The sequence below is a fragment of the Vulpes vulpes genome, chromosome 13 (genome assembly GCF_048418805.1).
Source record: "Vulpes vulpes isolate BD-2025 chromosome 13, VulVul3, whole genome shotgun sequence".
NCBI classification, from domain to species: domain Eukaryota; kingdom Metazoa; phylum Chordata; class Mammalia; order Carnivora; family Canidae; genus Vulpes; species Vulpes vulpes.
The window spans coordinates 141341739-141354713 of record NC_132792.1 but is presented as its reverse complement, the minus strand read 5'-3'; the positions used below and the strand labels follow the sequence as shown (position 1 = coordinate 141354713).

Here is a 12975-nt window from a genome sequence, read left to right as displayed (position 1 = left end):
TCTGTCGCTGCCCCTCAACCCTCCCTCTCAAAAAAGAAATAAAGTAAAAATAAAAATAAATAGACATGTGGCTAGTGGCTACCATATTGGACAACACAACTCTAGTCTTTTCCAAAGAAAAAAGAAAAGCAGAAATATCCAAGAGCAGAAGTCTTAGGAAACTTATTGTAGCTGCCATGTAGATTAACCACTATCATAATTCATTGGAATTATTGCCATTCAGGAGTAATTCTGCTTTGGAAAAGTTGTAGCCGTTTCTTCATATTTCCATTGATGAGATATCGTTTGAAAATATGCATTTGATTCCAAATCTTTGGGATTTCAGTGGCCTTTGCCTCTTTCTCCAGGCAGTTGGTCTCTGTTTTTGTTTGTTTGGTTGATTGGTTGGCTTTTAGTTTTCATCCTTTGTTCTTTGGAAGGAATCCCTGGCCATTTTTATGAGAGCTTTCTAGTAGGCATGGAAAAACTTAAAAAATGTTAAAATGTATTCCATTAACAATTCCACTCACTGAAAATTAAAGAGAAGTTAAATGAGCGAGCACATCTGTCTATTGTAAATCATTCTTAGTGAAATTCTGTTACTCTTGGAAGTAATGCCTTTTCAAACAATGTCAGTATGTTTTGAATACACTGATTGGGCTAAATCACTAGGTACACATCTTTTGGGATAGAACATGGCTACTAATTATAATTCTCAGAAGGCTCAGTGATAGTTATTATGTAACTTTTTGAAGTTAGCTTTTTCTTCAGTAAACACAGATATCTAAAAGAGTCAGAGATCCTGTAAAATATGTTTTACAGTCTGCACAACTCAATAGAAATTAGGTTTGATAAAGACTAATTATTTCCCAATTTCTCATGTAGTGTTGCTTGATGTTAGATCATTCAACATATTATCCACAATGAAAAAAAAGTATTGAGGATCCATTGTAAATCTGTTCTGTTTTCAAATATATGAATCAATTAAGTGGTTGGGCTGAATGTAGGTTTTTAACTATCCCCCAAACAAGGATATTTACTTAGATTTTATTGTGAGAACTATAGTTTAAAAAAGAAACTTAATACTAAAAACTACTTCATGGAGTATCTTCTGATCAGGATCTTAATTCCTCATTACATGAAATTATCACTAGGAACCTTTAGAAGCTTGAGAATCTTCCATCACAGGGATCAATTGACAGCCCTGAAATACGTTTGTTTTTTTTTTTTTTTTCAAAATGTGATTCAATACGTTTTAAACAAAAACAATTGGCAATTGGTTGCTCCACTAGGTAACTTTTGGACACATATCCTTTTGGGGGAGGCTAAGTAAAGCTTCTAAAACATTCTAACCTAATTTCTTTTAAACACTGAAAGTTACTGAGATAAAAATCCTTTCTTGCCTGATTCTGTTAATCTAATTGTTTTCTGGGGTAGTGAAAGCACTAGACCAGGAGTCAAGGTACTTGGGATCTATTTTAAGGAATCATGCCTTTTTTCTTTCTTTCACTATTTGTGCTCCTTCCCCCAGACCACACAAACACATTGCATCAGTTTTTAAAATTGAATTTACAATGCCATTTTCATGTATGGACATATTGCGACATGTTTTCTATGGCTAGAATCATTGAATACTTGAGAATGCTGTTTGGGATCAGTGTGAATGAGCTAATGTGAAATTTAGAGTTCAGATGGAATTATCCTAGATGTAATTATATGTTTAGGTCTGTGTGCCTCCCATTTTCCCTATGCATGGTCAGTTCAGTTTTTCACTGTGTCTCCAATCATTCTCTTCCTTGTATCTATTGATAATACCCTTATCCATCTTGCATGTCACATGCCTAAACTATTGAAATCCTCTTTTAATGGGCTTCCTTCTTTTGTTCTCTCACTTTTTTTTTTTTTAAAGATTTTACTTATTTATTCATGAGAGACACAGAAAGAGAGAGGCAGAAACATAGGCAGAGAGAGAAGCAGACTCCATGCAGGGAACCCGATGTGGGACTCAATCCTGGGACTCCAGGATCATGCCCTAGGCTGAAGGCAGGCGCTTAACCACTAAGGCACCCAGGTGTCCCTTGTTCTCTTACTTTAAAGATTTTATTTATTTATTCATGAAAGACAGAGAGAGAGAGAGAGGCAGAGACACAGGCAGAGGGAGAAGCAGGCTCCATGCAGGGACCCCTTCGCAGGACTCGATCCCGGGACTCCAGGATTGTGCCCTGGGACAAAGGCAGGCGCCAAACCACTGAGCCACCCAGGGATCCCCTTTTCTCTTACTTTAATCCATAGTATAACCAGATGTATTTTCCCTAAATATTGTTTTAAATCTCCATGCATTAGAACCTTTGTGTTGTTTCTTAATTACCCCAGAATAAAATTTACAAACCTCAGCCCTGCTCAAACTGACTCTCCATAATACTTCTAACACTTTATCTTCAGTCTTTATCCTCATAATACAATTTATGGTGAAAAAAAATGTTTCCTTTCAATATATGGATACTATTTAAGGGAATCAGATATTCATACATCTTTTCCTTTATTCCTGTTTCTTTAACATTAGTAACTAAATATTTGAACTTGTTATTAAGGCCTCACATCTAATTACAAATTGAAAGTTTCTCTACTTATTTATTTATTACTTATTGCCATAAAACATTACTGATTTATTACTTATTGCCATAAAACATTACTGATGCTGCCAAATTTTATGTGTCAGAGCAGTACTCAGGGAGATAATTTTTAGTGTCTGTGTATGAGTTTTGAATTTTCTTGGTATTGAATTTCTCAAAAGGATGGCTAGATACTACTTTTGTCTCATCTTCATGCTCCAGAACTGATTTTCTGGTAGGCCACTGAATGCTTCCTCTGTCAGGCTCTATGTCCATTATACTTTCAGTGGATTCTACATCATTCCCATCCTGATTCTGTGACCTACATCATAGACTTGTTTTGACTTTAATGTTTCTTATCTAAATCCTACCTGTGATGTGAATTTCCTTTTATAAACCATCTTCTCTCTCCCATCCAGGTACTAATGAGGCCCAACCCTGCTTACTTTCTGAGATCAGATGTGATTAGGTGTGTTGAGGGTAGTACGGCCATAAACTAAATTGCCTTCTTTCTGAATATTGGTTGGTCTCTTTGTGCTGGTTTCTGTAGAACTTTTGTTTTTAATGCCACGTAGTTTTGCACTTAATCACCATCAATTCCATGTGTCTAGTTGTTTTTCCCCAATATACTGAGGTACTTTTTGGCTTCACCCTCTCTTTTTGTCCGCAGTGCCTTGCACAAAGGAGAAAACACAGTTGCACCCAATAGATGTGCATTCCTTAATTTCTGAATGGACCTTGAAGTAATAATAAGATTATAGAGAAGATTTGGGTCATTAACCTTATCCTTCATGTTTCCATATTAATTTCAGTGGCTTGAGTCATATCAGCAATTTTATTTAATTTAATTTTTTAATGAGAGAGCAAAAGAGCACATGCACATGTGAGCAGGGCAGGAGGATGGTTAGAAAGAGGAGAGAGAAAATCCTACATAGGTTCCACACTCCAGACTAGACCTGGGACTTGATCCCAGGACCCTGAGATCATGACGTGAGCTGAAATTAATGGTTGGGCATTTAACCAACTCAGCCATCTCAGTGCCCCAACAATTTTGGATTTCATTTATATAGGTACTTTCTTTTTCAGTTGCAGCACATGCCAGCATATTACTTCTTACATGTAAAACCATATTTCGTAACAAAGTCTGATAATTATCTTAGGAAAAATTTATAGGCATTTTTAAATACTGTTCAGTTGTTCCTAATTAAAAATTATATCATAGGTGAAAGTTTGGCAAAATTTTCTGAAATAGGCTAAAGCAATATATCAATTTAAAGTGACAATGGCTGCTAAATTTCTACATGCTTGTACTGGCCAGGCTTAGAGGTAGAAGTTAGGATAAGTGGGGTGGTATTCATAACACAGTATGAGTTTTGTTTATTTTTTATTTTATTTTATTTTATTTTTTTATGAGTTTTGTTTAAAGCATACTATCTTCTTGTTTATTTGGGGACAAGAAACAAATCTACTGATTTCATTAGCTGCTCCTTTATGAGGAGGACCTTTATTTTTTTATTATTTTTTATGAGGAATTTTAAAGCTAAAGATGATTATGAAAGTCCTGGTTAAATTTTTTAGCATATTCCATGGATAGCTGACATTTCTTCTGCAATCGCATGCTGTCACATGGAAATCAAAGGGCCTGACAAGGTTTCCTTTCCTTTGCCATGTTATGTCTGTATGAACATCAGAAGTATTAATTTGTTTTCTGTGGTGTCAGGAAAGGGTGGATGTCTGTCACTAATTAATTCACATCACCAGGGAGAGTATTGCAGTAAAAAAGGAAATATTTCTCAAGATGATTGATGAAGTTAAGTCTCTAATGACCAGAATTACTTCACTAAGTATGAAATTGATATTATCATAACCATATGCTCATTACATCATCACAACTACTTTTTAACGAGTGCCAGGTGACATAGGTATTAGCATGTTTTTTTTAAATCAGTCAAATATGGAAAAGCTAAATTTATCTATTTTTATTGAAATTTTCAATAAATTTTGGGTATCTAGAAACATCTCAAATTTCAGAAGAATCAAATAAGATATATTTAGTATTATTTATTAGAGGATGTGTAATCTAAATATGCAAGTATGAGAATTGTGATCAAGTTTCATTTGTAAGTGCCTAGCTAACACATATATACACACTTATTTTAAATACTGTAGTACTTATTTTATCATCCTTTGTCATACTTTACTATTTAATGGAAAACTGATAATAGCAAAAATCACATAGTGCCTACTCTGCACCAGGAATCGTTCCATGTGTTTTATGTATGTTAATTTAGCTAATCTACAATAACCCTGTGAGTTATTGTCCCTATTAAGATATAAACTGGACACCATGGATTATTTATTAGGTGCTTGCTCTATAAAATGGCAGTGGCACTTCATAGAGTTGTGGGAAATAAATGATAGGTCTAGAGTTAGACATCTAGCATATAACAAGCGCTCAGTAATTTTGGTCACATTCTTTTTAATTTTTTTTTATGATAGTCATACAGAGAGAGAGAGAGAGAGAGAGAGGCAGAGACACAGGCAGAGGGAGAAGCAGGCTCCATGCACCGGGAGCCCGATATGGGATTCGATCCCAGGTCTCCAGGATCGCGCCCTGGGCCAAAGGCAGGCGCCAAACCGCTGCGCCACCCAGGGATCCCTTTTGGTCACATTCTTATTTCAAGAACTAACCACCAGAAAGAGATTTTTTAAAGAGATTTATTTATTTATGACAGACAAAGGGGGGGGTGCAGAGACACAGGATGGGGGAGTAGCAGGCTCTGTGCCATGGGCCCGACGTGGGACTCAATCGCGGGACTCCAGGATCGTGCCCTGGGCCAAAGGCAGGCGCTAAACCGCTGAACCACCCAGGGATCCCCCCAGAAAGAGATTTAATCCCTAGTTTGTATGTAATTTGTTTTGTATATTCTGTGAGTTCTCTGTGGCTATAAAGTACCTGAAAATTGTAGATATACTCAATAAATGTTTTGTTTGAATGTTGTTGAGTAGAGATGAGACGATTGTTGATTTATGTGAGAGAATGAAAACACAAAGAAACTTGCCCAAGTACTCTAAATATACCAGTAGTGAAAAATATTTTAAAGTGTTGCTTAGGTAATTCAAAGCATTACCATTATGTGATATAATTTATTGATGATAATTAAATCATTTTGAAGAGAAGGTCCCTTTGGTCTTTTTGAGAATGTCCCACCAGAGGCATTATAATAGCAACAAGTCAGACCCAGCTGACCATTAACAAGAAATATGCCTTTTGAGTGTGAAGATGACATTGGAGATTTGCAAGAGTTAGGCTTGATTTTATCTTCTTCAGTCTTTGGAATCAGAGTAATGGCTGTTTTCTTTTTTTTTAAGATTTTATTTATTTATTCATGAGAGAGAGAGAGAGAGAGAGAGAAGAAAGAGAAAGATAGAGAGGCAGAGACACAGGCAGAGGGAGAAGCAGGCTCCATGCAGGGAGCCCAACATGGGACTCGATCCCAGGTCTCCAGGATCACACCCTGGGCTGAAGGTGGTGCTAAACCACTGAACCACCCAGGCTGCCCATGGCTATTTTCATGGCCATTTAGAATTCATTTTGCTAGCCTGACCATTCATAATGTGTTAAAACACCTAAGTCTTAAAGTAGTGTTTATTTTTTTTAATTTTTAGTATCATAATCTATGTGTAACTCTTTAAGCCATTGTTGAGAAATTATAAAAACTCACATATATTGCTTTTATTATGATTAAAATATAAAGAATGAATTAATGTCTTAATACTAATGGAGTACCATATTTCCCCTGCTAAGGCTAATGAAAAGCAAGTTGTTATTTATGATATTAATGTTGATGGTTGATGATGGTGGTGGTGGTAATAATGGTGATGATGGTGATAATAATGGTAATGGTTGTGGTGGTGAAATGAGTTTGAAAAGCAACTAAGAATGGATTACTTCTCCCTAAAACCTAAAATTTGACTTTAGACTGTGATGGAGTTGAACTAAGGTTTTTAAACTGGTTCTTGCTCTGTTAAAACCACTTGATCAAAACAAAAGGAGCTTTATTTTCTAGAAAATTAAAAATTCTAACTATTGAGATAATTATGTATAGTGAAGTCTATTACATCCTTATTTAACCTAATCAACTGAAGCCTGAATCATTCTGACCATCTTTATTCAAGTGTTATTTGGCAGAAATCTAATTTTGCTTCCATATTTGTTCATGTCCCTTTTGATTTTCTTATTGTCAGTGGAACTATTCTTTCTAGAACAGCAACAGATTTCTCACCTTCTGTGAGATGATGTCATTCCATTTGTGTGTATGCACACAGACTGATTTCATGACCCTGAGCAACACCCTATATCCAGGCTTTATTTGAGAAATGACCTCTTAGCTCCCTGCATCCTGGTTTGAGTAACTGACATTTATTTTCACATTGATACCTAAACTACAGAGCCTACCAGAGGAATTCTTGCTGGGAGACATGCCAGGCTAATTCTGTCAGATTTCATTGAAAGGCACCATGTTTAGACAAAAATCCCAAGAACTGCTGAATCTTTGCAGCAATCCTAGGTCAAAATGAACTAGATATAAGAAACATTTTATTTTCAGAAAGTGGGACTAAATAAATGTGGGTAATCAATAAATTCCAAAGAGAAAAAGTGTTCCTTTTTTCCTCATCCCTTGAAGATTATCTGCACCACTCCCACAGCATGTGTACTCCTCTGGCATTTCAGAATTGATGGACTCCAGATGTAATCACAATTTGAACTTATTGGCCATGGCCACTCTGCCCTTGACCTCCTGCATTTCTGTAGCCCTATTTCATCAAGAAGAATCCATGCAATAATGAGACTATCAACCAAGTCTACAGGCAGGAAAAGCCCTTTAAACATTAACTTCAAAGACAATCATAATTTGAAAAACACAATGTAAACAGGAAAAAAAAAGGGGGGGTAGTGATCGTAAGCTGTTAGCAATTAGGCACTAATTAGTTTTGTTGAATTGTGTAGCTGCCTGGTCCAGCAGTACCACTTGTATCTCCCTCAAATTAACAGGATTCCTCAGACTAATTTTTCTTAGTGAAATTAAGCCACAATTTGCAGGCTAACATTGTAAAGATATATCATAAATATATATAGATCTAACTAAATGAATTTCTGGATTTAATTTCTATTAAAAATCCAGTTAAATGGAAAGTTGAAACTATGTCCGCTTGGTTCATCATTGTGTCCCTACAGGTTAGCACTGAGTCTGGAATATAATAATTGTGAAAAAATTACATGTTATTGAATCTTAACAATAGTAGATTAGCAATAGTAACATCTATTTCAAACATTGTGAAAGTAAATTTATTTTCCTTTATCTTATTGAGTGGGGAATATTTACACTAAGAAAGTTATTTCTTTGATGATACTTTCTTTGAAGATTATCCTTACTCTGTAGTAATCTAGATGTAAAATGTGGAATTGATAAGACCAGATATATCAACATTACAGTTATCCCAGGGAATTTTCGTATCCTTTTTGACAATAACTTCCTGATTTAATATTTCATTTTCAAAAGTCTATTTTCTGCCATAGAAGTGGAGTGAATGTAATAGGACTTTGACTAATTGATATTTCCTGTTGTATCCCGTGAATTCTTGGGCTGAGAGAAATGAACAATATAGCAGGGCCTTGAGTGGTGGCAGGCATAAAAATTCTTAGAGCCAATTTACAGTTTAGGAATGGCCTGTATTCTGTATTTTATCAACACTTTTAAGTACCCATTATTTACAAGTCACTGTATAACATGCAAGGGGTGTTAAGTACTGCAGAATGTAGTGGAATATGGAATAATATGAAAGACTTTGTCTTTACCTCAGCACATTTATAATCTAATAAAGACGTGAACTTCAAACAAAGGAATCAGCAGTCAGAACCAGTTGTGGCTCCAAGCCTGTGTTCACTATACAGAAAATCACAAAAGGCCCTATCTAGAGACTTTTATGGAAAACAGATTTATACTGAAATTCCAGCTTAGTAGGCAGAACCCAATGGTCAGCTGTTGGGAGCAAAGTAAGAAGGGACCACTGGTAATCAGTGAAGCATAGAAACATAACATTGGGATCAAATTCATTTTACTCTTAAAAAGGATTTTCTTTCTTTGCTTTAAAATTCCTTTGGTTCCAAAGAAAACCAAAGCTGGTGGCATCGCAATTCTGGACTTCAAGTTCTACTACTACTAAGCTGTAAACATCAAGATAGTAAGGTACTGGTGCAAAAACAGACACATAGATCAACGGAAAGTAGAAGAATAGTGAACCCATAAACAGACCCTCAACTCTATGGTCAACTAATCTTTGACAAAGCAGGAAAGAATATCCAATGGGAAAAAAGACATTCTTTTCAACAAATATTGTTCTCTTCAACAAATTGTGTTGGGAAAATTGGGTAGCTACATGCAGAAGAATGAAACTGGACTATTATCTTAACACTATACACAAAAATAGACTCAAAATGAATGAAAGACCTAAATGTGAGACAGGAATCTATCAAAACCCTGGAGGAGAGCACAGGCAGCAACCTCTGTGACCTCAGCTGCAGCAACTTCTTGCTAGACATGTCTCCAAAGGCAAGGGAAACAAAGGCAAAAATGAACTATTGGGACTTCATCAAAATAAAAAGCTTTTTGCACAGCAAAGGAAATAGTTGACAAAACCAAAAGACAACTGATAGAAGGGGAGAAGATATTTGAAAATGTCTTATCAGGAAAAGGGTAAGTATCCAAAATCTATAAGCAATTTATCAAACTCAACAGCCAAAGAACAAATAATCCAATCAAGAAATGGGCAGATGACATGAACAGACATCTTTCCAAAAAAGACATTACAAATAACCAACAGATACGTGAAAAAAATACTCAACATCACTCAGTGTCAGGGAAATACAAATCAAAACCACAATGAGATACCTCCTCACACCAATCAGAATGGTTAAAATTAACAAGTCAGGAAATGACAGATGCTGGAAAGGATGCAGAGAAAGGGGAACCGTATTCTACTGCTAGTGGGAATACAAGGTGGTACAGCCACTTTGAAAAATATTATAGAGGGTCCTCAAAAAGTTGAAAATAGACCTACCGTATAACCCAGCAATTACACTACCAAGTATTTACCCCAAAGATACAAATGTAGTGATCCAGAGGGGCACCTGCACCCAGTGTTTATAGTAGCAATGTTCAAAATAGCCAAACTGTGGAAATAGCCCAGATGTTCATTGAGAGATAAATGGATAAAGAAGATGTGGAATATGTATGTGTATATATATTATATATATAATATATATTATATATAATATTTATATAATGGAATATTAGTCATCAAAAATGAAATCTTGCCATTTGCAATGGTGTGGGTGGAACTAGAGGGTATTATGCTAAAATAAGTCAATCAGTAAAAGGACAATTATCATATCCCTCATATATGGAATTTAAGAAACAAAACAGGATTGTAGAGGAAAAGAGGAAAAAGTAAAACAAGACGAAATCAGATAAGGAGACAAACTGGTACTTGATCATAGAAGAGACTTGATCATAGGAAACAAACTGAGTGTTGCTGGAGGGGAGGGAGGTGGGAGATGGGTAACTGGACAATGGGCATTAAGGAGGGTATATGATGTAATGAGCACTGGGTGTTGTGAGACTGATGAATGACTGAACTCTACCTCTGAAACTAACAGTACATTATATGTTAATTGAATTTAAATAAAAAAATTAATAAAAATAAAATGCTAAAAAATTAAATAAGTAAAAATTCCTTTAGGTTCTTCCCTGCACTGATTGGGCTAAATCCCTGATAAGGGTCATCTAAAGAGGCCTTTCTGGGCTGGAGTTGAGAGAGGAGGCTTGAGGCCAGCACAGTTGGGTCTGCCAGGGTAGTACTGCAGGTATGTGGTCCCAGTGCTGCTATGCCCATGGAGCTCTTGTTAGGCCTGACCACCATGCTGCTGCTCATACAGCTGAGCTGCATGGCCAGGTTCTAAGGCAAGGTCACCTTGAACTATGTGCTCTGTTTCACGGTCTCCACTATGGCCTGTTGCACCATCACACTAACATGGGGGAGAACATGAATATCATCTGTTGGTTTGACTAACTCTTCAAGTACATTTAGGGCCTTCACTCTGAACCAGAGGGCCACCAGCAGCTGGAAGTGCACCATCCTTGTGTCATCATTTCTAACCACCAGAGTGTCCTGAACTTGATGAGCCTCTTGGAGGCCCTCTGCAAGTGCTGCGTGCAGATAGCCAAGCAGGGGTTCTCTTCATGGGCCTGTAGGCCTGATCATGTGTCTCGGGGACGTCTTTATCAACTCTATAACTATCCATGACTGTGATGTCTGACGTGGGCCAGTGCATGGTCAGAGAGAACCTCAAAATGTTGATCTACCCTGAGGATATCAGGACAATGGGGACCTGTTACCTCAAAGAACGATGCCTTTTACCTGGCAATTCAGGTGTGGGTGCCCATCATTTCTGTGGTATACCCCACCTTCTTTTCTTTCTATGACCCCAAAAGGAAAAGGAAGTTCTTTATCTCAGGAATATTCAAAGTGGAGATGCCGGATGCCATCCCCACCAGTGGCCTCACTATAACTGATGTCCCCAACTATGAGGACCACCTTTTTCCACATGCCCAAGAAACCCCAGGAGAATGGAGTAACTGCAAGGCCAGTCTGGTAACCAAGGCCATGGGGCAGAGCAGGACAAAGGGGCTGAATGCCTGGGAGGCAGAACCTGGCTAGAGAATGGACAGAGGTACCCCTTTTCCTCATTCCCTTGCCCCAGCTGCCAAATACTACTGTGTCTTGCTCCTGTAGCTCCTCTGACTTTCATTCAGTCCTTTCCTATCACTGGCGTCAGATTCAGTCCCCAGATGTCCTCCAGAGTCGAGTTAGCCAGACCCTTCCCGAGCTCTGAGGGCAGGTCCTCATCCACTCTCAATGCGTCCAGGTTCTAGAAGTAGGAGTATAGGCCTGGGGCTCAGATGGTTTGACAGCTGGCCTAAGCTGCAAGGTCTCAGGGCAAATGGCCAGAAGGAAAGCCTTCTATCCTGAACCTGCAGGGTAGAGGCAGGCTCCAGGGTCCCAGCCATTGCATATATCATGCTCTCAGGGAAAAGAGGGCCTCTGGAGGGACCAGGACTCCCAATCTCATGAAACCTGGGCCACAAGAAGCCAGAAAGCAGCATCTGCAACTCCTATCAGCTTTGGGGAAGAAATCTCCTGAGCCCTACTGCAACTTAGTTGTTACTTTTTATAAACGAACTTTTGGAAGTACAAAATAAAAATAATGGTGCGGTAAGAAGCCTACAAATCTGCTAACACAGGAAGCTCCTAACATCAAGATAAATTGCCGTTTCACTACATATGTTTCTTTCTATTTGCAGAACCACCCAAAGTCACTGTGATGCCCAAGAATCAGTCATTCACGGGAGGATCTGAGGTCTCCATCAGGTGTTCTGCAACAGGTTATCCCAAACCAAAGATCACCTGGACTATTAATGATATGTTTATCATGGGTTCACACAGGTACTGGGTTTGTATCATGTTCTTTGTTTTTACTGAGTGAAGTGTTGATGAAAACCAATCAAAAGTTGGACAAAAGTGATGTGACTAAATCCCTAAAGTTAAGGGATTTTGACCAAAATCCACAGCTTTAGATTTTCTAAATAGGCCAGGAAATGTCCATAAAATAAGAAATGATGGATTGACAGCTTGATGTTCTTCAGCCTTGAAGTTAATAGCTGGGACTAAGAGCCTCACAGTACTTTTATCACAAACATGACACCGTAACACTCGATTTACCTTGAATAATTGAAATGAAGATAATAAACTTTCTATGGGGTAATGTGTAGTTTTCACTAATCTATTAAAAAGATGGTCCTGGGATTTAGAAGGAGAGAGAGGAAGAGGCAAAGGACAGAACAGTAGCTCTAATTAAAATGTGTGCAGACATTCTTTGCAATTCCTATTCACTTTTGCCATACTGCATTGAGATGTATTTTATCTGCTGAATGACTTTAAAAGACATTTAATCCTCTCATGCTCAAAGAGTGTAATGAACATGTGGAACACAAAGAAGTTTTCCCAGCTATTGAGTTTCCATTGCTCTCCATTGTTTTGCATGAGGAAGAGGACTTAGGTATGAGCCAGATTCTACTCCTAGACTCACCACTGACTTGCTGTATGACAGGAGGTGTTGCATCTCAGGTTTGCATATTGAGGAACCATTTAGCATAGCAATTCACACAGAGTGTGATTGCTTGGTTGCAAATTCCACTTCCATTTACTAACTGCCTTTGGGCAAATTATATAATTCTTTTGCTCTTCCATACAACAGAGGTAA

General features: G+C 37.6%; 1 protein-coding gene and 1 pseudogene across 1 annotated transcript in view; both read left to right on the top strand.

Annotated features, from left to right (window-relative positions):
• The window catches only part of HMCN1 (hemicentin 1), a 460089-nt gene that overhangs the window by 210996 nt on the left and 236118 nt on the right, over positions 1–12975 (top strand). Inside the window, exon 12 of the mRNA XM_072733161.1 lies at positions 12017–12158. Coding sequence (XP_072589262.1) covers positions 12017–12158 — 142 coding nt within the window. The remainder of the gene's footprint in view (positions 1–12016; positions 12159–12975) is intronic.
• On the top strand, positions 6440–11547 carry LOC112921691 (1-acyl-sn-glycerol-3-phosphate acyltransferase beta pseudogene; annotated as a pseudogene).